Genomic DNA, 26,170 nt, shown 5'->3' with positions numbered 1-26,170 from the left:
GTACCACATACCATCTTAAAGGCCAATTTACAGAACTGGCTATCAATTTTCTGAACTCTAAATAAAAACACTTATTTTGTAAAATATCAACTTAGCATTTTCCCATTAAATATTGCTAATGGCAGGAGAAATTCTAGAGGGCCCAATGAATAAAACGGATGAAGTTAACGGCAAAGATATACTGTAACTGAGTATCTCGGAAAGCACAGTACTAATGCTGAAACTTATAGTGTAGTGGAATAAAATTAAATTACAGGATTTTTTAAAATAAAAGATCATTACTTGGCTTGCTAAAATAAATAGCCCTTACATTATGTTTAGAACATTGGCTAGTTTGAAAAAATCCATGTAACTCCTGCTTAATGTAAGCAGCACTGTTTTTAATCACCTTTTTTAATGAATTTAAGCTTAAAAGATCTTAAGAGGTTAAAGACCATGTATAACACATAAAACACAATCTATTAAAATATAGGGTGGTCGAGATCTAATTATGTAATTTTCATTATGCTATAACTGATTAAGTTTATTACATACAGAATTTATAAGAAATTCTTTTTGTTGCCGATAGATGGCACCTGCCCTGCATTCCAAAATGGCAGGGAGATGATTGTCAGTTGAACAGCGAGTGCAATGTATTCGCCTTTTCATAATTGCGTAATTAGATCTGGACCACCCTGTACAGTATAATTAATAAAACATGCATTAAAATTTATACTCAACATTTAAGTTCCAACTTACCCCATTTGGAGAGCTATGTGAATCTAAGGCCCATTATAAAATAGTTCTTTCACATATACCAAAAACAAAAAGAAGACACAATAAAAGTAGGAGGCCTAGGCCCAGCAACATTAAGAAATTCTTGTGAAGTTCTAAAAAAGCTTTGCACCGTTCCTCATTAAGAACATTGGACTCTGGTGAGTTTTAATATTAAAAATATTATATTGCTTCTTCACTAAGTAATAAAGAGTGGGATAAGATTCTTTCAATTAAGTCAAATAAGTCAACATGTAGGTAATTAATTAACTTAGTGTTTAATATCACAGCAAGTTTAATGTTATAAAAATCCTTCCAGCGTCTTAGGATCAGAAATAAATCCAACAGTATCTAACAAACAGGAAAATATTTTCCCTCAAAGTGGCTTTAACTTAGCATAATGCCAAAGCATACAACCTCATGAGGTCAGGGCTTGATAGCATCAAACATGAATTATGGTCCAAAACCTAATATATTTTTAATATTTTTAATCTTTATAGATATATACAATGTATGTTAAAATGAATGGCACAATGTTTTGCAGAAATTAATGAAAAATGCATATTATGAATGATTGAATTACATACATTGCCTAAATACTTATATTGATATGGAGAGATGTTTCCAGCAGGAAAATAGTTGATATATTCTATATTAGGTGATTATTACTGTTATTATTAATTGATTATATTCTCCCCACTGCTAGATATAATGAATTGCTGGAAGATCAGGCAAGTCTCATTGCTGAATGAGGATGTTTTTTATTGTTTAGCTAAAACAATAGAAAAAGACCTCCCTACAATAATAATATCAGGTTTTATTAAAGGCAGACACCTACAGTCAAATATTCAGTGACTGATTGATGTGGTACACAATCCTTTAATATCTGAAGTTCCTGAAGTTTGCTATCTTGGGATGAAGAAAACCTTTTCAATAATGCGGAATAAGTACAACAGAAATATGGGTTTAGCCAACATATTTGTGCTTGGATCAACTATTCATTATACACCAGCCTAGAAACCTCCATCTATGTAAAAAAATATAAATATAGAATACTTCATATTAGAATCCAAAACAAGCCTGTATCCCATTGGTAAAGCCCATTGTAAGTGCTATCAAACCATAACAAAAATCAGACTGGAAAGGAATTATAAATGAAGGATTGAATCAAAAACATTCTTTATTCTATTGACATGGTTATTTTTATTGTTGATCTAAATTCATTGCCAAATACACTATATATGTTGATTGATTGTTTTGAAACGATATTTGATGTTAAATTAAATTTGACTAAAAGTGTGCTTTTTCAGTCAATTCACTTCCACATCATATTAATTATGAGCTATTTTGTTAACCTTTTTGGAATTACACTCGCATAAAACTGAAAGATTATATATACTATATTCATAAATTCTATTTATTATATAATGAAAAGCATTAAACTATGTTGACAGGTAATCAAGTCTCCATCTATCTAGCCAGGAACATTAGAATTGTAAAATTGCTTATCATTTCACAATTGTGTCCCCACATGTATGAATAAATCCAATTTGAAAATGCTAGATTCAAATGCAATTTTATTTATCTAAAATTTAAAAATATCACATATTAAAAAGATGATGATGATGGTGCAAAGATCTAAAGCACATGGTGGCATTACCTAACAATTTATTGTAGTTTTAATACTGGGTTTAGAATATTCATACTTTGAGACCATGAACAAAGAAATTTTCCAGGTTCTTTCTACATTATCTGCTATGCTGCCTACTCATCTATATCTATTTTTAATTTATTAGCAATCTTGTTGTGCATCACATGCTTAGAATGTGGAACCAATCTTATAAACATTTTTACTTATGTAGTATGACATAATTAGCCAAAATTTGACTTTGAATTGACTATTACTATGAATTTCAGGGTAAAACTATCTTTCTTTGTGTGCACTTTCTTAGAAAATTAATCCCAACAGAACTAGTAATTCTAACTTGTATTTCTAAAATGAAATTGCCCCGCCCCCTTATTATTGTACTCATAGTACCCATTTTGAGGTTATTAACAGATTTTAATGACACACATAACTATTGTCACACTTAAAGTTACTATCATTAGACTCTTACTGAACAAGTCATATCCAGACTTAAGTATACATTTAATTAGTATGTACTCATTTTACATATAACTTCAGCTTCTAAAGAATTTGGAAAAAGTAGAAATCTGAAATTTACCCTTTACTCAATACAATCTATTAGAAAAGTATAAGTCTGTTTTTAACTTTAGTCAGAAACCGCATTATCTCATGCTGTCAATGAAACTCTAAAACCTCCCAGTGGAGGAAACATGATAGTTAAGATTTAACTGCAGCGTTTGACAACATGGACAACACTATTCTTTAATGCATACAGTACTTGAAGTGTTGGTCTCTCAAGAATTGTTCTTGCATGGCTTAGTTCATTCTTAATAAAACCTTTCACTACCTAGTGGGCCCCATTTTACTTTTCCCTGATCTTAGACTTTTATATATATTGCAACTGAACTATACTTATATCTCTATTATAAAAAATCCTGGGAGAGAAAGACTGGAGACGAGACGTGAAGATCATGGAAGACACTTAAAAGATCTGTGAGACGAAAGAGATTGGCCATGGAGTGTCTCGCTTGGACCTTAAACATTAGACTTTGTGCCAAGAGGTTGACCCAGGATGAGATTCTTACAAGACAATCCCTACTTATAACCAATATCAAATAAGACCACGGGCAGCAAAACATTCAGTCGTCTAAAGGATCTGAGCACAAAACAGATCTAGGGCTCTCAGCGCATATAAAGCGTATAAGAACAATACGTTATAAGTGAAATGTCGACAACTAAGCAAAGATGAAAGCAGCGCAGAGAAAAGAGTTGGAGAGAAAAAAGCAAAAAAGAAAAAGAATAATCTAGGTGCAAATTCAGAAAATAAGAAATTTTTACTTATGTACCACGCGCTCTCGTTTAAGACGTGCACCCTAATTTTTACAAAGAAAACCGCAAAAATCGGTTTTCCCCATGTACGACGCGCGTTGTGATTGTATAGGAAGTGTTTAGAGAGAGACAGCGCGAGAGAGAGAGAAAGAGAGAGCGAGAGAGCGTGAGCAAACAAGCAGGAGAGAGAGAGCAAGCGAGCCCAAGCAGAAGAAGTAAACATTATAGAATTACATTTCCTCATGTATGACGCGCACCTGATTTTCTAATGCTAATTTTCGGGAAAAATGTGGGCGTGGTACACGCATAAATACGGTAATTATCAACCCAGAACAAGTGGAACTGAAAAAAAGCACATCCAATCTGGCTCAGAATTAAAAGACAGAGAGTAAAAGACAAAGCAGAACTTCATAAAGACATTCACAAACGTCGGCGCTATATACATGCAGAGCAGGTTAGAGATTATGAAAGCAGTGGAATTAGGAAAATTAGAAAGTATAAAAAAAGAAAGTAAAGATCGCAGTAGCGCAAACGTAAATTATTACTCGAAAAAGGGAAAATAATCACCATGGACCAGGTGTCATTAAAAAATAAGCAGGACAAAGTGAGGTCAGAAATAAAACAGAAGAAAACAAAGTAAAATATCATAAAGAGGTTAAAAAACAAGGGGGCCAAACACATGCAGAGCATGTTAGAGATAATGAAAACTGGAATTAAAAAGACCAAGATCAAGATCCAGAATATGAAAGCAGAAAAAAAATGACAGTGTCAAAACAAAGAAAATAAACATTAAATTAGCGCAAAAAATAACGAAAAGGCGAATGGAGATCGAATATATGGACATACTGTAGGTGATATGTCAGAAATATGTAAATATTGTAAGGCTTTGAAGTTTAAGTCAGAGAATTTCAAAAACGTGGTTTACCTCACATGCATTTATTGGTTACTTTGCAAAAAAAAATTATTAAGTGCTGATGATGCAGATCGTTTTGTCTGTGCTGAAATTCCAAACAGAGAAATTATGGTACAAAGTCATTAAACACATGTCTCACTGACCTCATTTAAAAGATTCAGCATATTGGGACTCGAAAGATTCCAAATATTGTTTTTATAGAAGTTCTGAAATAAAAGTGAAACTAATGAAATAGCAACAATTCAAAGAAAAAAAAATCTTAAAAGTGTGTTTTCGGAAAATGAGCGAAGCGAGCCCCGTAGTGATTAATATAAACAAGGATTATTAATATAGGAATTGCTCAAATATTTACATAAGAGACCAACATAATACAAACAGGCTGTTCTTATCTCATTTAAAAGTTTTATGGAGTTTCTTATACAAGCTTTTGCATTTAGCATTTCACTTTTGAAACATACTGAAACATGACAGCCAGCTCACCCTTACTTGCTCAAATGCACAGCCGTGGTTGGGAAAGGACTAAACTGTTAGGCTGCAACTCGTTTCCAAATTAAGGACTGTAAATGCTAGAAACTTAACAAAGTTATTCAAGAGCGTTTTACACAGGAATAAACATGTCGCTTAAATTAGAGTTTCTAAGTAGGTCATTCAGATTACAAATATGTTTGTTTGTTCAATAATACAGGCCTGACAGTTACTATGAATTGCTACTGATCATATTTTGTTTCTCCTCTCAGAATCCCAGTGTGGCACTTGTTGTCTCTGGCAATTTTATAATTTTCTGTTCCCTCATATAGAATAACTGTAAGGATGAGCATTGTCAGCTGGTTCAACACACGTTACCTTCTTGTCTGTAATATTATGATGCCTCATTTTAAAAAAACAACCTTGAACAAATCAAAAAAATGCACTTTTAAGTAATGTTTAAAATATACTATTAAAATATATATTTACTAGTAGACTATGTAAAGGAGTAAAAAAATTCTATATGCTTCCTGAAACAAAACAGCAACAGTTAAATGAAACTAATCGTTATATAATTAAACTTTATGTAGTCATGTTATCATTATTGGCTAAATAAGTGTTAATCTGCAAAGTCGCAATAATTTACAATTGGTATTTAAGATTACTCTTCTTGTGTGGATATATGGCTACAAAGAGCACAAGAAACTTAAAGAAATAACAGTATTATAAATATATATGTGAATGGTATTAACACATATAAACTGTTCCATGATTGACGTCACTGCTTTCAGATGACATTAGATCAAGTATGCTTTTGTACTCTGTTTCTCAAACACTGTACATCTTATTTTACTTACCGTTGTGTGACATTCCTACTGAAAGGCACTTCTGAAAGCGACAATACTGGCACTTATTACGGTTTTTCTTCTGAATTTTGCACCTGTGTCCACACTTTTCATATTCCAACTTTAGACGTATTGTTCTTCTGAAGAATCCCTAAGTTTGACAATTAACAAAAATGAACAAATAAACAAATGAAATTAATTTAAGAAGTAAAAAATAAACTATATATAATGTTGCAAAAGTAACAAGCATCTAGACATAATCTACTAGTTACTAAACTTTTAATAATTTAATGATGAAAATGATAAATTGATTCAGAAAGTCTTTTTTTCCAGTTGATAAACAAGGACTTCATATAATTCAAAATACTACACAGCACTGTGACGACTTTGATATGTTAGTTTTGTTAATGTAGCTGCCTCTTTAGCAGTATTAATAATTGTAGAACAGCGCATCGTAGATACTTGTCAGTGGTTCCCTTATCAAATTTTTATTAGTGGGTGCCACTGGTTTCTGACCTTTTGGTGGTTTCCCTTCTTAGAGAGGTGGCACTGATAAATAATTAAATTAATTGTGGCAATAAGATTTTTATAGCAAAAAACAAATACATAATAAATATTAAATTAAGTTACATTCATAAAAGGCATACTTATTTTTAACTGAATATAACCTGTTATAAAAAGAAGGAAGTCATATCACTGTACAAGTTAAGTCATTGAAGGAAGGTTCAAGTTGCAGGAATTCATTTACTTTCTGGACAGAAAAAACATTTTATTACCTAAACACTCTGTAAGATATACACTTCATTTCAAAAGAACTCACAAAACATTTTACACAGAAGGTATGCCACATTTTAAGACTACAGTTCCCTGAATTTAGTTACTCAAAAATTGCTGGAGCTGTCACAGCAAGTGAATCACAGTGAGAGACTAATTACAAGATTCTTTTGAGTTTTCATCTATCACGATGTGACAGTGATTTTGGCAACCATTTAATGTAAAACTATAGCACACTTGGCTGCAGTATCCCCCCAACAAAAAGTTCACACAGTCATCAGAAATTAATTCAAACTCACTTCAAGACTGGATGCCGCAATGCAGTTATAGCACAATTTCTTTTACCTTGCAGCCTTCACATGCATGAACTCCATAGTGGTAGCCAGATGCTTTATCTCCACAAACTCTGCATTCAAGACTTAGTGATACTTCATGTCCTGCAGATCCAGAGAAGATAGATGATGGACTGGATGCTGGTGTGAGGTTATCTAATAAAAGAAATTAATAATCAGAAAGTCTCCAAAGGCATAAGACAAATCGTATTTTAACGATGAATACAAGAATATCACAAACTGATTTAGAATTTTCTCACAGTGCAACAAAAGTCATTTATAGGTGACTCATTAAAAGGAATCTTAAAAAAGCTTACTTGAATTTAATCTGGCAATTTTTAAAACCACCTATTAAAAGACAACTGCAGAAATGACATACAATTCAGAAAAATCTTTTTCTTTTAAGTGCATGGAAATGAATGCTGTAACAGGAGGCAGTAGTTTTAATGCAGCTCCCCCAGTCCAGTTTTAAGAGAAGGAGGCCATGGAATGGTCTGTTTGTTAAGAAAATAAACAATGGCAGGAGTACAAAATAAGGGGAGAGAAGAATATATAAAATAAACAGTGGTCAAAGAAAAACCAAAGAAGAATTATTTTCCATCTCAAAACACCACACAACAAATACTGCCCTCTCTCTTTCTCTCTCTCCCTCACACACCCACACAAGTCCAGTAGTTATGTTCTACTAGTCTTGCCCTTGCCTCACTTCACTCTAGGTTCATTGGGCTTCAGGCCATGAGCTAGATTTAAAACCCATCCCAAGGTCACTTAAGGTTAAGACCCAGAATCACTTCCAGTGTTAGGGTTTCAATTATAATTTAAAGTACAAAACACTCTCTAGTGACCTTGTTAAGCTTAACCTTTGTTGCATTTGCCCGAGCGCAGTATTGTGCTTTTTGTTTCTTTTTTTTTAATGGAACTAGCAGTAGCCCCCATTGTTGTCCAGGTAATTAATTTTAAGTTCTAGTCATTCTGTCTGATAGTCTGGCTTCAGTTTGTTCTGGTGTTTTATTTGCTCTGATCCACCAGATGCCACTGTCCCTAAAACACACCACAGTAAAAAGAAACACCTACACAACCTAAAATGGTCTGTTCCTGACAAAGTGAGGTATGTGTGCAAAAGTGTATTGTGATTAGACAAGGGTTGCGAAATTTTATACAAAAACAATACACACTTTAAGCTTTATATGTAAGAATGTGCATAGCAAGATAGAAACCTTTGTGGAAGTGTAATTTGTATTACAGTATGTTTATTGGATAATTTAATTAAGATCATAAGTAGACTGACAATAGACAGGAGACTCATTTGGTCAGCTATTTGCCAAGCCAAGCCAACATTTCATCTGGACTCTTAAAAAAATTGCCCAAGATTCTATCTAAACATTGCATTTTTGCTCCAAATTCTCACAACGCCATAAAAGAAGTGTTTTCTGAATTCTCCATTACATGTACTTTTCTTTGCTTTACAATGGTGTCCAAGTATGTGATCTATACTAATAAAAGGCAAAGCCCTCACTCACTCACTCACTCATCACTAATTCTCCAACTTGCCGTGTAGGTGGAAGGCTGAAATTTGGCAGGCTCATTCCTTACAGCTTACTTACAAAAGTTGGGCAGGTTTCATTTCGAAATTCTACACGTAACGGTCATAACTGGAACCTATTTTTCTCCATATACTGTAATGGACTTTAGCTCGATGGCAGTGTGACATCATCACGCCTCCCACGTAATCATGTGAACTGACTGTGAACGCAGTACGTAGAAAAGAAGGAAGAGCTCCCAAAGAGCGGTGAAGAAAAACGCTGAATACTTTATTCGCGAGATACAAGTTTAATGAGAAGACACGAGGTATAAACGAGACTTTGGATCACTTTGTAACGGAGATAAAATTGCTGTAGCGAGAAACTTTTAAGTGGTGGATCTTAGCTAACATTAAATAAAGCCGTGGACATCGCAACATCACACAAGAGAGCAGCTCACATGAACTAACTGAATGCAGTACGAGTGATCACTTCCATAAATAAAACCTGTTCAAAAAACGCATTACACAATTGACAAGGTAGGAAAAGAATATGCTCCGAGCTAAGCTCCACAGCTAATGCGGTCTTGCGGAAGCAACTTTGTCACGCTGCCACCAAATACTCACAGAAAAATCCACAAGTTAATACACACGCTGTTGCTAGAGTTTCTCCACACTCAATGTATTCCTCGCATCCCCGTTACACCTTCTGATCTCCCATTTCAATTCAGATGCCTCCAATTTCCAGTAAGGCTCTGCTTCGCGATGAGAAGTAATAAGTCTCAGGGACAGACCCTACAAAAGGTTGCCATTGATTTCAGGCAAGATTGCTTTTCTCCTGGACAACTATACATTGCATTCTCAAGAGTGAGCTCGTGCAGCTTTGTCATATTACAACCAGAGTGCTGAACTGACAACGTAATATAAAGAGAACTATAATAATCGTAATAAACGAACAATAAAACAGCGGAGAACCCGCGGATTAAATAAAAAAGCAGCTTCCTTGGCAAAGCAAGGAAAAAGGATGGCTTTATATGTTGTTCGTTTATAAAACAGCGGAGAAGCTGTGTAAAGGCTGCTTCACAAAAAACCAGTGGAGCGCCTTATATGAGCAGGCAGTCAGCTAAAGAAGGGAATCAATAAATATCTATAATCATAATAAACGAACAAAAAATAGCGTACAAGCCATGGATTAAATAAAGGAAATGGGTACCTGAACAGTAAAGTAAGTCTCGAATAGCTACACAATAACTATAACAATCGTAATAAACGAACAATAAAACAGTACAGAACCGCGAAGCAAGGAGAAACGACAGCCTTATATGGCGTTCACTTATAAAGCAGCAGAGAAGCTGTGTGAAGGCAGCTACACAAAAAAACAGCAGAGCGCCACACTCTGAATGTATTTCTCGCATCACCGTTCTACCCTCTGATCTCTCATTTCAATTCAAATGCCTCAAATTTCCAGTAAGGCTCTGCTTCGCGATGACAATTAATAAGTCTCAGGGACTGACCCTACAAAAGGTTGCCATTCATTTGAGGCAACATTGCTTTTCTTCTGGACAAATATACGTTGCATTCTCAAGAGTAAGCTCAGTGCGCAGCTTCATCATATTACAACCGGAGTGCTGAACTGACAACGTGGTATACAAAGAGATCCTTAACAGATAGTTATTGGTATATTTTCCCTCAGTTTAAAAAGGTTTTCTTTTCTTCTTAATAAAAATTTAAAAGCAGTTGTTCGTCGCTGTGAAGCGTGGGAATTATGCTATATACAGTATATATATATATGTAGATATATACATATATATATGTTTGTATGTATGTGTATATATATATGTAGATATGTATATATATGTGTACATATACAGTGGGTACGGAAAGTATTCAGACACCCTTCAATTATTCATTCTTTGTTATATTGCAGCCATTTGCTAAAATCATTTAAATTAATTTTTTTCCTCATTAATGTACACACAGCACCCCATAATGACAGACAAAAAAAAATAGTTTTTGAAATTGTTGCAGATTTATTAAAAAAGAAAAACTGAAATATCACATGGTCCAAAGTATTCAGACCCTTTGCTGTGACACTCATATATTTAACTCAGGTGCTTTTCATTTCTTCTGATCATCCTTGATCACCTTCATTTGAGTCCAGCTGTGTTTGATTATACTGATTGGACTTGATTAGGAAAGCCACACACCTGTCTATATAAGACCTTACAGCTCACAATGCATGTCAGAGCAAATGAGAATCATGAGGTCAAAGGAACTGCCTGAAGAGCTCAGAGACAGAATTGTGGCAAGGCACAGATCTGGACAAGGTTACAAAAATTTTTCTGCTGTACTTAAGGTTCCCAAGAGCACAGTGGCCTCCATAATCCTTAAATGGAAGACCAGAACCTTTCCTAGAGCTGGCCAGCCGGCCAAGCTGAGCTACCGCGGGAGAAGAGCCTTGGTGAGAGAGATAAAGAAGAACCCAAAGATCACTTTGACTGAGCTCCAGAGATGCAGTCAGGAGATGGGAGAAAGTTGTAGAAAGTCAACCATCACTGCAGCCCTCCACCAGTCAGGGCTTTATGGCCTGTCGGAAGCCTCTCCTCAGTGCAAGACACATGACAGCCCGCATGGAGTTGGTGAGATGGTGAGAAATAAGATTCTCTGGTCTGATGAGACCAAGATAGAACTTTTTGGCCTTAATTCTAAGCGGTATGTGTGGAGACAACCAGGCACTGCTCATCACTTGTCCAATACAGCCCCCACAGTGAAGCATGGCGGTGACAGCATCATGCTGTGGGGGTGTTTTTCAGCTGCTGGGACAGGATGACTGGTTGCAATCGAGGGAAAGATGAATGCGGCCATGTACAGGGATATCCTGGACAAAAACTTTCTCCAGAATGCTAAGGACCTCAGACTGGGCTGTAGGTTTACATTCCAACAAGACAATGACCCTAAGCACACAGCTAAAATAATGAAGGAGTGGCTTTACAACAACTCTGTGACTGTTCTTGAATGGCCCAGCCAGAGCCCTGACTTAAACCCAATTGAGCATCTCTGGAGAGACCTAAAAATGGCTGTCCACCAACGTTTACCATCCAACCTGACAGAACTGGAGAGGATCTGCAAGAAGGAATGGCAGAGGATCCCCAAATCCAGGTGTGAAAAACTTGTTGAATCTTTCCCAAGAAGACTCATGGCTGTATTAGCTCCAAAGGGTGCTTCTAATAAATACGGAGCAAATGGTCTGAATACTTAGGACCATGTGATATTTCAGTTTTTCTTTTTTAATAAATCTGCAACAATTTCAAAAATTTTTTTTTTGTCTGTCAATATGGGGTGCTGTGTGTACATTAATGAGGGAAAAAATTTATTTAAATGATTTTAGCAAATGGCTGCAATATAACAAAGAGTGAAAAATTGAAGGGGGTCTTAATACTTTCCGTACCCACTGTATATGTGGATATGTATATATGTATGTATATATATATATATATATATATATATATATATATGTGTGTGTGTGTATATATATGTAGATATGTATATATATGTAGATCTGTATACATATGTATATATGTGTATGTGTGTGTGTATATATGTATATTTATCTGTATGTATGTATGTATATATGTATATGTGTGTGTATGTATGTAGGTATATGTATGTGTATATATATGTTCATATGTGTATATGTATATATATATATATATAGATATGTGTATGTGTACATATGTGTATATGTAGATATGTTTATATGTATATATGTGTATGTATATATGTTTATATGTGTGTGTGTCTGTGTGTATATATATATATATATATATATATATATATATATATATATATATACACTGCTCACAAAAATTAAAGGAACACTTTAAAGAAACACATTAGATACATCAGATCTCAATATGAAGTTGGATATCTATACAAATAACGACAGGGCAATGTCTTAGGAACAAAAGGATGCCAAGTCTTTTAATGGAAATAAAAGTTTTCTGCTCACAGAGGGCTCAATTGTGTAGAAACCCTAAAATCAGAGTGAAATGAAGATGTGGCAGACTAGTCCATTTTTTCAAAAACTTAATTTCTGCTACTCAAAATGCTTTTCAGTATCTTGTGTGTCCCCCACAAGCTTGTATGCATGCTTGACAACGTCGGGGCATGCTCCTAATGAGACGACGGATGGTGTCTTGTGGCATTTCCTCCCAGATCTGTATGAGGGCATCCCTGAGCTGTTGTACAGTCTGAGGAGCAACCTGCGCGCCTAATGGACCGAAACATAATGTCCCACAGATGTTCTATTGGGTTTAAGTCAGGGGATCGTGAAGGCCATTCAATTGTTTCAATTCCTTCATCCTCCAGGTACTGCCTGCATACTCTTGCCACATGAGGCCGGCATTGTCATGCATTAGGAGGAAACCAGGACCTACTGCACCAGCGTAGGGTCTGACAATGGGTCCAAGGATTTCATCCTGATACCTAATGGCAGTCAAGATGCCGTTGTCTAGCCTGTAGAGGTCTGTGAGTCGCTCCATGGATATGCCTCCAAGATCATCACTGACCCACCACCAAACCAGTCATTCTAAACGATGTTACAGGCAGCATAATATTCTCCACGGCTTCTCCTGACCCTTTCACGTCTTTCACATATACTCAGGGTGAACCTGCTCTCATCTGTGAAAAGCACAAGACGGCAGTGGTGGACCTGCCAATTCTGGTATTCTATGGCAAATGCCAATTGAGCTCCCCGGTGCTGTGCAGTGAGCACAGGGCGCAGTAGACATTTGGGCTCTCAGGCAACCCTCATGAAGTCTGTTTCTGATTGTTTGGTCAGAGACATTCACACCAGTGACCTGCTGGAGGTCATTTTGTAGGGCTCTGGCAGTGCTCATCCTATTCCTCCTTGCCCAAAGGAGCAGATACTGGTCCTGCTGATGGGTTATGGACCTTCTATGGCCCTCTCCAGCTCTCCTAGAGTAACTGCTTGTCTCCTAGAATCTCCTCCATGCCCTTGAGACTGTGCAGGGAGACACAGCAAACCTTCTGGCAATGACACGTATTGATGTGCCATCCTGGAGAAGTTGGACTACCTGTGCAACCTCTGCAGGGTCCAGGTATCGCCTCATGCTACCAGTAGTGACACTGACTGTAGCCAAATGCAAAACTAGTGAAGAAACAGTCAGAAATGATGAGGAGGGAAAAATGTCAGTGGCCTCCACCTGTTAAACCATTCCTGTTTTGGGGGTCATCTCATTGTTGCCCCTCTAGTGCATCTGTTGTTAATTTCATTAACACCACAGCAGCTGAAACTGATTAACAACCCCTCTGCTACTTAACTGACCAGATTAATATCCCATAAGTTTCATTGACTTTATGCTATACTCTGATTAAAAAGTGTTCCTTTAATTCTTTTGAGCAGTATATATATATATATATATATATATATATATATATATATATATATATATATATATATATATATATATATGCCAGCAACACTCATAACAGTGACAAAACAATTACAATGACAATCTTGTTACGTTATTTTTAAAATGTTTCCTTTTCTTTTTCATAACTTCTTTAATACACTACTTCTCTGCTGTGAAGCGTGGGTATTTTGCTAGTTCACTATATAATTGAAGAAATTCTAATGGGTCAGATTCAACAATACATTTATGAATTCAGAAGGATTAGATTAGGTTCCCACATAGCCATCTTTGTTTAAGACTAAATAAACTGAATTCCCTTAGCTTAACTGTGTTAACTATGTTTTCCACATTAAGTCATAAAAATGGCCATAATCAAAAAAATTTATATAAACAGGTAAATACACATATTTCATTTCAAAAGCTTGTTCTCATTTAAACACACTCCCGAGTTTAATAAAAAAACAATGTTCCATTAGAGTGGGGTTAAAATGAGAATGTGTGTCTTGGTGCTTTGCAGAACCTAGTAAAACAATTTTATGTTACATTATTAGATTATAACATTTGGGTGATTTTGCACTATGAGGAGGAAAGCAAAAAGCTAGAAGATTTCAAATGTTAAGAACATACCACAAGAAAATAATGTAAAGCTGTAAAATGATCAGGTCATCTTTATCTTCATCTTCACTAATTCTTTATCTTTAGAAATAATGACATATTTAGACTCAAAGCAAAAGTGCTTAAAAGCTTTTGTGTATTTTTTGGTTTTAGGTTTTTTCAAGAGTGAGCAAAACGTATATTCAGGTAAACTCTAAACCTCAAAATGCGTGTGAGTGCGTATGACGACCACAACCCAGATCACAACATGCTGCACGTGATTTTTTTCTCAATGAGCAGTTTACTTATTCACAGAATATTAATACATTTGTTCAGTCTTTCCACATTTCAGCATTTGGCATACCACTCTATATTATTGATGGGTGGGGGAGAGGAACAACTACTGCAAGACATTGCATTGTAAACCAAAAGAGAAACAAATCTTACAAAAACTACTTCATTTATTATTAAAACACATAAAATGTATACCTAGGCCTGTTGATCCTTCAGATCCTGATCCAACTCCAGAAGACGGGTATCCAGAAATATCAAAGGTACACAAGCTATCATCTTCAATTGACTGGGAGATGTCATTGATATCTTCAATATTCTGGATGAATTCCCCACAAAGTGGACTGCCAATGTTTGTGTCTTCTAAGGGAGACAGTGGACAATACTGATTTTGTGTGTCTACCATGGTGGTGGACAAAAAACACAGCGGTGATCATTCATGAGACTGTAGATAAAGAAGACAAAAGGAAAATTAAATAATACAAAGAAAATATTAATAGGATAAAGAGTAGGCCTTTTCATTAAAATGAATATGAAGAGCAAGCCCCAGAACATGTTAAATAATCTGGTGTGATGTCTTTGGCTCAAGTGGGTGGACAGCAAAATGGGCCTATCCACCTTGCATCATTAAGCTTAAAAGCTGATTTATACTTCTACATGAAGTCTATAGTGTAACCTGACATGCACCTCCTGAAAAATGTGGCTATGTGTTACATCGGCACAGACTCCTATTACTCTGATTGGCCAGTTTTGTAACATATTTCCTGAAATAAGTTTATATTCATCTTCCACTATTCTGAAGTAAACATGGAGCAGATCGTGGAAAAGACTTGCTGAAGAAGTTATGAGAAGAAAATATTCACATTTATTTGATAACTCATCACAGTCCAAAGACATGCAGGTTGGGTGCATTGGCGATCCTAAATTGTCCCTAGTGTGTGCTTGGTGTGTGGGTGTGTGTCCTGATGTGGGCAGGTGCTCTGCCCGGGATTTGTTCCTGCCTTGCACCCTGTGCTGGCTGGGATTGGCTCCAGCAGACCCCCATGACCCTATGTTAGGATTTAGCGGGTTGGAAAATGACTGACTGACTGACAACCAAATAGCCCTCAAGCATTTGCCTGCAGTGTGGCATGACATAGAAGTATAATCTGCACCATAATAAATATTAAATATCTATGCATTGTACACATACACAGAGTGAATAAATTAATAAAATGCATATAAACTGTATACTAGTGTCATGCAGTATATCAATACAAATGCTGAACAACCCAATTTTTAAAATTATACTATACCAGCATTATGTTACATTTAGTATTGGCACCTTGTGCTTTGCTAACACCTTCACTCTTCAAAGGAGTATCTATATGTGCAAAACTCTAAATGTGACACCCTCCAACATCCCCCATATATGTGTAAATCTGTGATCTCGAAAATCTCAGAGGGCAAGCCTGATTAAGCAATTATGAGCTTTAATCCGGGCAACCTTAGAATGGCGGAGCTGGACGGCAAGCGTGTGTGCAGGCTATGTGGACCAAGCATAGGTGTGGAGAGAACAGTGGTTTAGAGCTTTACCTGTTATTTGCTTTGGTATCGTTATGGTAATAGTAGAAAGCTGCTAAAGTCAAGATTGCTACCAAAGTCAAATTTTTAGTATTGAACCAACACTACCGTATCTCTTTGTATGGAAATTTTAATTTTAAAATCTGTGACCACATTATAAGGTACACCTATCTAATGCCAGGTAGATAGTGTTCCCCTTTACCTATAGAAAGCCTAAATTACTTAAAGAATGTTTTCAAAAAGGTTCTGAAAATATTAATTAGGTATGCCATGTTTATGAAACCTGTTTTTATAAGATGCATGTTTTGTGACATGGTATTACAGTATATTCCACTGGATATAGCCACTTGAAAAAGGACCAACATTGACCATGCAGATGGTCAGCCATGATGTGCAGAAATACTATGTCATGATATTCAAACAATGCTAAACTAGTATTAAGAAACTTAATGGGTGTCAAGAAAACAATCCCAACACTAAGGATAGGTTTTGATCACCAGTCTCCAGGGTGTTGAACCTCAAAAGGTCCCTCTCATGTCACCTTACCACACCCAACAGGCACATTCGTACACTTACACATTATGAACATCACACTATGTCAAAAATAACTTAGGCACAGAGACTAAAGTAAAGAAAAAATAAAAATTTTATATTGGGTAAACTGCAATTTATTTTTGTTTACTAGTGTATCAGTATCATTAGGGTTAACAGTACACCTACAGGACACCAAGTTTCTTCTGACAGCACAGTTAACGGACATAAAGTAAACATATTTAAAAAGCCTATAACAGTTTGTGTCAAAAGGTAATATGTAACTGAACATTTTTGGGGTGGCATATTTACACTAAATAAAAGACAAAAAGAGGATCCTTTGTTCGGATTTGGAGTTGTCAGTTGCATCTTAATTGGCCTTGCTGTCTACCACATTCTTAGTTCTCATCTTTGTTGGTGTTATTGGATTCTGCAGAACTGATCTGCACATTGCTACTAGAGTGTGCCCTGCAATTGGGCTAGCGCCCTGCCTGGGGTTTGTTCCTGCCTTGCACTTTGTGCTGGCTGGGGTTGCCTCCAGCAGACTCCGTGACCCTAAGTTAGGATAGAGCAGGTTGGACAATGACAATGCAGGTAATGTGCCTCATTCGGAACTCATTAAGTACCCGCTCATTTGACGCAATGTCAAACCAGCAGTACCCAAGGATTCTCCGAAGAGACACAGTACCGAAGGTTTCCAATCTTCGTCTCAGGTCACTGGATAGCATTCACGTCTCGCAAACCATATAGCAAGACAGGAAACACCAGGACTCTAAAGACTTAGACCTTCATCCTTTTGCAAAGATATCGTGAGTGCTTCACACCCCCTTCCAGCAACCGCATGACCCCCCATGTTCTCCCAATCCGTCTAATGACTTCATAAGAAGAGTCAACAGAGACATGAATGTCACTGCCAAGGCAAGTAAACCTCTCGACAAAGTTGACACTCTATTCGCAGACAGACACACTGCTGATGACTGTGCCTAAGAGGTCATTAAAGGCCTGGATCTTGGTTTTTATGCATAACACTCATAAGCCCAGATGCTCAGACTCCTTGCTCAGTCTCTGGAGAGTCTTGATCAGAGCCTCCATTGACTCAGGAAGATCGCAGCATTGTCTGCAAAGTCAAGATAAGTGAATCTTTATTCACCAATAAATGCCCCACTCCCACTGGACCCCACGACCTTGCTCAACACCCAGTTAATGTAAACATTGAATAGAGTAGAAACAAGAACACACCCCTGACGAACCCCAGAATCAAGTGGAAAAACGCAGAGGTTCGGCTTTATATGAAAAACCAGCTTTATATGCTGTCCCAGAATTAGTTTGGCTCATTCTTCCAGTCAGATTTGCTCCTGGTTGCTCAGATTAGATGAATAATACTTTTGCACTACAATTTGCAAATAATGACAAATGTTCTTAATTAAACTGCAATCATAGCTTTGATTGGGCTATTATAAGGTATTTATCTTGTTGTCCTTTATCTACTCCAAGGTTATTTTGGCCTTGTCCTTGTGATCACAGACCTGCTGAAATATGAACTTACATGTAAGCTTCAGCTTTTTTAACAGACTAAATAGATTCTACAGCAGTATTAGATTGCATCTTCCACCATCCATTTTCCTTCTATTTTAAATAAAAATGCCCAGTACCTGTTGATGAAAACCAGCCACACATAAAATCTACCACCATCATCGCTTCATTGTAGGAGTGAGATGGAGATGTGCTACACTTGCACCACAAAGCCAAACGTTAGACTCATCTGACCACAAAACCTTTTCCCACATCACATCGGGGGTCACTCGTGATTTCTGGCAAGCTGAAGATGTGTTTTGACAGGGTTCTTTTTAAGTGAAGGCTTTTATTGTGTAACGCTCCCATACAGGCCAGTGTTATGCTGAGCTCCTGATATGGTTGATTGGAGCATCTTTACTCTGGTCTCAAATACGGAACTCTGTAGGTCCTTTAAAGTGATTATTGGACTGCCCATTGCTTCTCTCATAAGTCTCCTTATTTATGTATGTATGTATGTATGTATGTTTTGAAGAATGCCTTTACTATGCAGCATCTGGGTGGTTTAATTAAGTCATCATTTCCTGATAACTGAACTGACAATGACCACTGGGGCATACCAAAACCTGGAAACTTGCATTTGTAATTCACATTTTCATAACAGTCCCTCATATTCACAACCTGAACTGTATCCCTGTTAGGTGGCTGTCACCTGTAGAAGCTCTAAGCTTATATAACACGGGGAGTTAACAGTTAAGAAAAAAGTTATATTTCTAGCATATAAAAGTGTTACAAAAATGTAAAAAAAAAAAAAACTGTTTTAAGTGCTTTAAAATGGAAATACTACAAAATATAAAATACCAGGATAGAGTTTGCTATCGACTAAAAATAAAAGAATTAGTCAAAGGACTGAATACTTTTGTAAGGCAAATTCACTTGAAGGAAAAGTTTCATAATTTTACATTTTATTCACTTTAGCAATTATTGCATAACCTGAATGAATTTTATTACGAATCACACACTACATTTGCTATTTGTTAATGTCCTTGTTTATCCCAGGGGAGAAAAATGTCTGATTTAGATAATGCTAAAGAAGACTTCTGGCAGAATAAACACCTGACCACCACTCACCTAGTGCCTTTGCAAAAAGGAATTATACATGCAGTATCTTAAATGATTTTTAGTGTCTAGATATCATCCGAAATTTTGAACCACAAAGAAACAAAGAACAAGCGAGCAGTGATTTTAATGGTACATTTCACAATGAGAGAATACTAATACCGATTTGGCCAGATAACTCTATTCAGTCACCTGCATAAGTATGAAATAGGAGATCATGCTCAGTCTGAATAAAAATAAATTAAATGTGTACATGACACTTCTACTTTGCTCTCAGAAGAACATGGTAAAGTTGCTCCTCAAGATGCTGGATACATATTAGGAATCCATTTTTGTGATTTGCAAAAGGAACATTCAGCCTAAAACTCTGTTTTCTAATACAGAGGGCAAACATTTCAATTATATACTTATAAAAGAGCTAAAAGGAATGCTGCAGGCAGAAGTTTAAAAAAGGCTCCTTGCTTACAGATTTTAAAAGAGAAGAGTATACCTATTTCAGGCATTAGGTGCACTGAATGAAACAGCTGGACCTGACAGAAGTCTCCAGTAATACCGAGAGAAATAAAATAAGTTACTTATAAACTTTTATTAAGCATAATCCATCATTTATTTCAGGTTGATGAAAAATATAATTTCTTAAGATTTGCCAGTATGATTAAATTTTACAAGAGCCCAACAGACATATAAGCTTTATGTACATGCAGTATAAGACAAAATAAACTACTGTATATTCAAAAAAAATTAGTTGAAAACTTGTACAAAAAGTAGTATTCTAAATGAAGGTGAACACTGATGTGAGATAGGAGGTACTGTATCTGGAGTAGTAAACCAAACACAATTATAGTCAATCAGAAAATATGGGAAACCATTTTAATATTTAATATCGCCAGAAAAATTTTAAGGTTTGAATTCTAATTTTAACCAATAAAAATATAATTATAAACACAGCAGATTCAGAAAGTATTCAGACTCATTCATTTTTTTTCTCATGTTGTAGCCTTATGCTCAAATCATTTAAATTCATTTTTCCCTCATCAAGCAACACTTAATATCTTAGACTTACAAAGCAAAAACAGGATTTTAAAAATCTTTGTAAATGTATTAAAAACAAAAAAATGAAATCATACTGACATAAGTATTTAGACCCTTTACTCAGTACTTTGTTGAAACATTATGAGCAGTGATTACATCCTGGAGTTTTCTAGGGTATGATTTAACAAGTGTTGCTCACCTAGATTGGCCGATTCTGATTTTCTGCAGATCCTCTCAAGCTCTGGAAGTTCACCCTTTCTGAGGTCAAGAGCATTCTGGAGCAGGTTTTAAATTAAGGATAATTCTATACTTTACTCCAATCAGCTTTCCCTCAACCCTGTCTAGTCTCCCAGACCCTGGTACTAAAAATCAGCCTGACAGAATGGTGCTCCCATCAACATGCTTCACAGTTGAAATGGTACTGTGCAGGTGATGAGCAGTGTGTGGTTTCCTTCAGGCATGATGCTTAGAATTCAAAGCTATAAAGTTCAATCTTTTACTGAGCAGAGGCTTCCATCACACCACTTAGCTATAAAGTCCTGTTCAGCAGAGTGTTGTAGTGATGTTTGTCCTTCTGGAATTTTCTCCATCTCACACAAGTTCTCTGGAGCACAGAAAGTGTGACCATGGGGTTCTTGACTATCTCTCTTATCAAGGCCCTTCTCCCTCAGTTGTTCTATAAAGAGTTGTGGTTGTTTCAAACTTTTTTCCATTTTAAAATCATTAAGGCCAATCATGAATCTTCAGGGTGGCAGGAATGTTTTAGCCTTCTTTCCCCAGATGTGTGCTTTGATACACTCCTGTCTCTAAGCTCTGCAGGCAGTTCCTTTGACATCATGGCTTGGGCTCAGTTTTTGCTCTAACACACGCTGTCAGCTGTAAGACTTGTATAGACAAATGTGCACTTTTCCCAATCATGTCTAACCAATTGAATTTACCACAGTTAGATGCCAAAACAGAGCAGAAATATCTTAAGTTTAATAGAATGGGATGCACCTGAACCCAATTTCAGGCATCATAGGAATACTTGAATACTTACGTCAATATGACATTTCAGTTTTTTTTTTGTTATTTTTTTTTAAATAAATTTGCAAAAATCTCTAAAATCCTGTTTTTGCTATGTCAGGGAACATTGAGTGTTGCCTGAGAGAAGGGAAAATGAATTTAAATGATTTCAGTATAAGGCTACAACATAACAAAATGTAAAAAAGTGAAAAGATCTAAATACATTCTGGGTGCACTTTATCTGCAACAGAATTTTGATGACATGAAATATAATTACAAATATCTTCAAATGAAAGCTCTATACAAATTAAAAGGAAAGAAGTTTCTCTGTTAATTATAAACTAAACCAAACCTCTAAATAACATTCTGATTATGAAATACTAAAATGTAGATATCATCAGTATCTTAAAATCACACATATATTGTACATATTTAAAAATTTAAAGTTTGATTATGGAAAATGCAATGTTATAACACCTTGCCGTAAGGCTTTAAATGTTATAATAGCTTGCGTTTAAGACGGTCACTTTCCACCATTCAAAACAAAATTACTATATCTGCAAGTTAAATTCTATCTATGAAAATGTAATGACAGAGATTTTAAATTAAAATTTTAAAATGTCAAAATATTGTTGTATATCTCTAAAAAAAGGAATTAACATGTGAACATTAAAATTTCTTACACTGTGCCATAAACAAAAATGATATAACATGACTTACAAGAATTTTAAAAAGCCTTTGGTACCTTACCCCACCAAATTGTAATTTTATGGTTAGTCAACCAGTGAAGATATCTTATTAAATCTGTTTTTCAAGCTGGTTAATAAGATGAAGTGCTCAGATGAAAGAAGGATATTCCACATAGGATGAGGTCATCAGCTGAGTTCAGTAAGGATCTGTAGCAGGGCAATTCATTTTTATAATTTGTATTAATATCACAGATTCTGATCTACTTAGTAACATTAGCAACAATCAGCCATGGAGGCAGCAAAAGAAAACAGCCAAGAGAACACTACCTCTACAGCTCTTCACACGTAGGTTCTCCTGTCCACATATAATGGTCTGACTCTGATTACCACCCATAAGTGCAGCATTAACACCTCTGATATAAGACATCAGAGTGCTCAACATCACTGCTGTGGTACCAGACACCTGACCTCTCAGCAGAGGATGACTTCATCATTTTGTCAGCAGCAATATGAGCTGGCATTCCACTAATCAAATGAAAAAGAACTTGGAACAGGTGGGCCCTAGCACTGTTCAGTAGCATTCAAGGAACAGTGTGATCTCTAAATGTGCCCGAGCATGGAAAACAAACATGATGTCAATGATGCGACAAGTCAGATAGTGCAATTCTCATTTCATTTAATTTCTTTTGAATTACAAACAGGTTTTTATCCTTACCTTACACATGAACATGAATTTTAGTTGGCAAGAAAAGCTGCAAACTCCTTCCATGACATCATTTGTCACCGTAAAAATCATCTTGTACGTGCAGCATGATTAACTGCAAAATTATGTACTGCACACTCAAATCTGTAAGAGGGTGGAGCGTTATCCTGCCATAGACAACTCCAAAACAACCACAAAATAAGCAAAATCATTTTGACATGCATGCTGTCACTCCATGTTAGGATCTTGTTTTGCCTTTACATGAAGTCGCATAGTCATGACGAAAGCGTGCCCAGGCCCATAATGTTAAGCGCAGTGTGAGAGCAGGCCAGTGGGGGAGTAGGGAGAGAGGACAATCGCTCTTGGGCATGGTACAGAACAAACATGCCTAGTGTAAGTACACCGTTATTTATCTAAGTACTGTGTCAGTTTTTATCAGATCTGCTACACTGCTGACTGAAATGCACCCCCTAAACCTAACAAAGCTACCAACATGCTTCACAGCATGATACACACTGGCATTAGTTAACTTCTTGCTAACTGTTATTTTGACATTCTTGTTGCTTTGTGAATAAAAATGACCTTCTGCCACTTTCTAGTCTTTCAGAAAATACTTCAGTTGTTTCAATCAGGTTTAGGTAGCCACTTACCACAATTAAGATGCACATTAAATTCGTTAACGATTGTAATTTCAAGCATATGACTGAAACATGCTACCAAGGCCAGGTTCACACGGATGAGTAAAGTATCAGCTACAATGTTTATGTTATCATGAAGTGCCAAATAGGAATTTAACAGTATTATCAATAATATAATTTATTTTAAACTCAAAGAAATTTAATTAAACAACTAATTGTTAGCATCCTGAGTTCTAGAAGAGTATGCCATATAGTACCCTTTATCTTTTCATAGCACTAACAACAAAGATCAATTTTGTTATTTCATACCCAGGAATGAAAGCAAATTGTATTTTGCCTGTTGTTTTCTCTAGCATCTCTCAATATACATCACTGCTCTATAAGCTTGATTGCCTGATATTTTACTTTGTGATTTTCATTAACATTAAACCAGGTTCTCACAAGCACAATGCACAAATAAAACCTTACCCAGGCAAAATAATCTTTACATTATTTTAGCCTCCATAGCATCACGTTTATCCCAGGAAAAACAAGCCAAAACCACTGATCTCCAATAAATTAGCCAATGATCTAAATCAGATGAATTTCACTAAAAAGACTTTGTGATGGTAAATTGGCTAATCATAAAATCTGATCTTTTTAGCTCCCGCATTTCTGAGCTTTACAGTAATTTGGTTGTAGTGGTCCTTTACACAAGGTATTACGGTAGTGGTGCCAGCCTGTGACTCTTTTTTTTTGCAGCAAACTGCCGGCAGTGTAAAGAAAGTGGTCAAGGCTTAATGGCTTGTCTAATCAGAGAGATTAGCCTTCTTGTTAAAGAATGTGGAGTAAAAAAACTTTTTTTTTTGTCCTATAAATTACAAAGGGACAATGTTTTAGTTTGGACAACGAGATTGCTTTAAGTACACCAGCTTACATATTTAATCAGAAAAAGCAAAAGAAGATTTTGAAATTGTAAACAATAGGCATGTTAGCTTAACAGCAAAATTAATCTTTTATAAACTTGTTAAGCATGTTAGTCTTGTGCCTTCTTGATAAACAACTTATGAACATTTCATACATTTGTACTATGCTTATTAATGATTTCTGTGTGTCATACAGTATACATTTTGGTAAGAAACAAGTACTACATAATTAAAATGGCAATCTAAATATAATTACACCTCAAGAATTACAAATGTCTAGCTGATACAATGAAGGAAAACAAACACACCTTAATAAATATAGCAAATGTATATTTTAACAACAACAAATCTGGAGTGTAATTAATTATTAAAAATTATTAAAACCTATAAGTACGTGAATATCTATACTAATAAAAGGCAAAGCCCTCACTCACTCATCACTAATTCTCCAACTTCTCGTGTAGGTAGAAGGCTGAAATTTGGCAGGCGTACTCCTTACAGCTTACTTACAAAAGTCAAGGAGGTTTCATTTCGAAATTCTACACGTAACGGTCATAACGGTCGATAACGGTCGACAATGTCCGCCATGTTGATCTTTCTTATTTATGGCCCCATCTTCATGAAATTTGGTAGGTGGCTTCCCTGCGCTAACCAAAACCGATGTACATACTTATTTTCGGTGGTATACCGCCACTGTCGGCCCACATATTGAACTTTCCAACGTCACTAATTCTCCAACTTCCCGTGTAGGTAAAAGGGTAAAATTTAGCAGGCTCATTCCTTACAGCTTATTTACAAATGTTAAGCAGGTTTCATTTCAAAATTCTACACGTAACGGTCATAACGGTTGACAGCGTTCGCCATGTTTAACTTTCTTATTTATGGACCCATCTTCACGAAATTTGGTAGGTGGCTTCCCTGCGCTAACCAAAACCGATGTACGTACTTATTTCAGTGGCATGATGCCACTGTTGGCCGCCATATTGAAGTTTCCAATGTCACTAATTCTCCAACTTCCCGTGTAGGTAGAAGGCTGAAATTTGGCAGGCTCAATCCTTACAGCTTACTTACAAAAGTTAAGCAGGTTTCAATTCGAAACTCTACGCATAACAGTCATAACGGTCAACAACGTCCGCAATGTTAAACTTTCTTATTCATGGCCCCATCTTCACGAAATTTGGTAGGCGGCTTCCCTGCGCTAACCGAAACCAATGTACATACTTATTTCGGTGGTATGACGCCACTGTCAGCCGCCATATTGAACTTTCCGTCACTAATTCTCCAACTTCCCGTGTAGGTAGAAGGCTGAAATTTGTTACTTATTTCGATGGTATGATGCCACTGTTGGCCGCCATATTGAACTTTTCAACGGTCGTTGTTACTTATTTGGTACGCGGGTTCCCAACGCTAACTGAATCCTACTTACATACATATATACGTCCATAGCCTGCAGCTCGGTCACCGTGTGAGGCGGCGTTGGGTCCCCTATCCCACTATATAAGGCTGTCCATCGCTCCAGTCTCTACATTCCCTTCCTTGCTTCACCACGGCATTCACGTCTCCTGCAGATAATTACAACCTTTTTATTTAATCCAT

General features: G+C 36.2%; 1 protein-coding gene across 2 annotated transcripts in view; it reads right to left on the bottom strand.

The window, feature by feature from the left end:
• Positions 1-26,170, bottom strand: part of LOC120539391 (peroxisome proliferator-activated receptor alpha-like) — a 107,815-nt gene that overhangs the window by 27,300 nt on the left and 54,345 nt on the right. For both annotated transcript variants that reach the window (XM_039769399.1, XM_039769400.1), the window contains exons 2-4: positions 15,076-15,322; positions 7,052-7,194; positions 5,945-6,083 (exon numbers count right to left, since the gene is read on the bottom strand). In XM_039769399.1, coding sequence (XP_039625333.1) covers positions 5,945-6,083; positions 7,052-7,194; positions 15,076-15,283 — 490 coding nt within the window. In that variant the 5' untranslated portion in view covers positions 15,284-15,322. The remainder of the gene's footprint in view (positions 1-5,944; positions 6,084-7,051; positions 7,195-15,075; positions 15,323-26,170) is intronic.

The sequence above is a fragment of the Polypterus senegalus genome, chromosome 11 (genome assembly GCF_016835505.1).
Source record: "Polypterus senegalus isolate Bchr_013 chromosome 11, ASM1683550v1, whole genome shotgun sequence".
Classification (NCBI taxonomy): Eukaryota; Metazoa; Chordata; class Cladistia; order Polypteriformes; family Polypteridae; genus Polypterus; species Polypterus senegalus.
The sequence above is the reverse complement of the archived record's forward strand: the minus strand, read 5'-3'. Positions and strand labels throughout refer to the sequence as shown.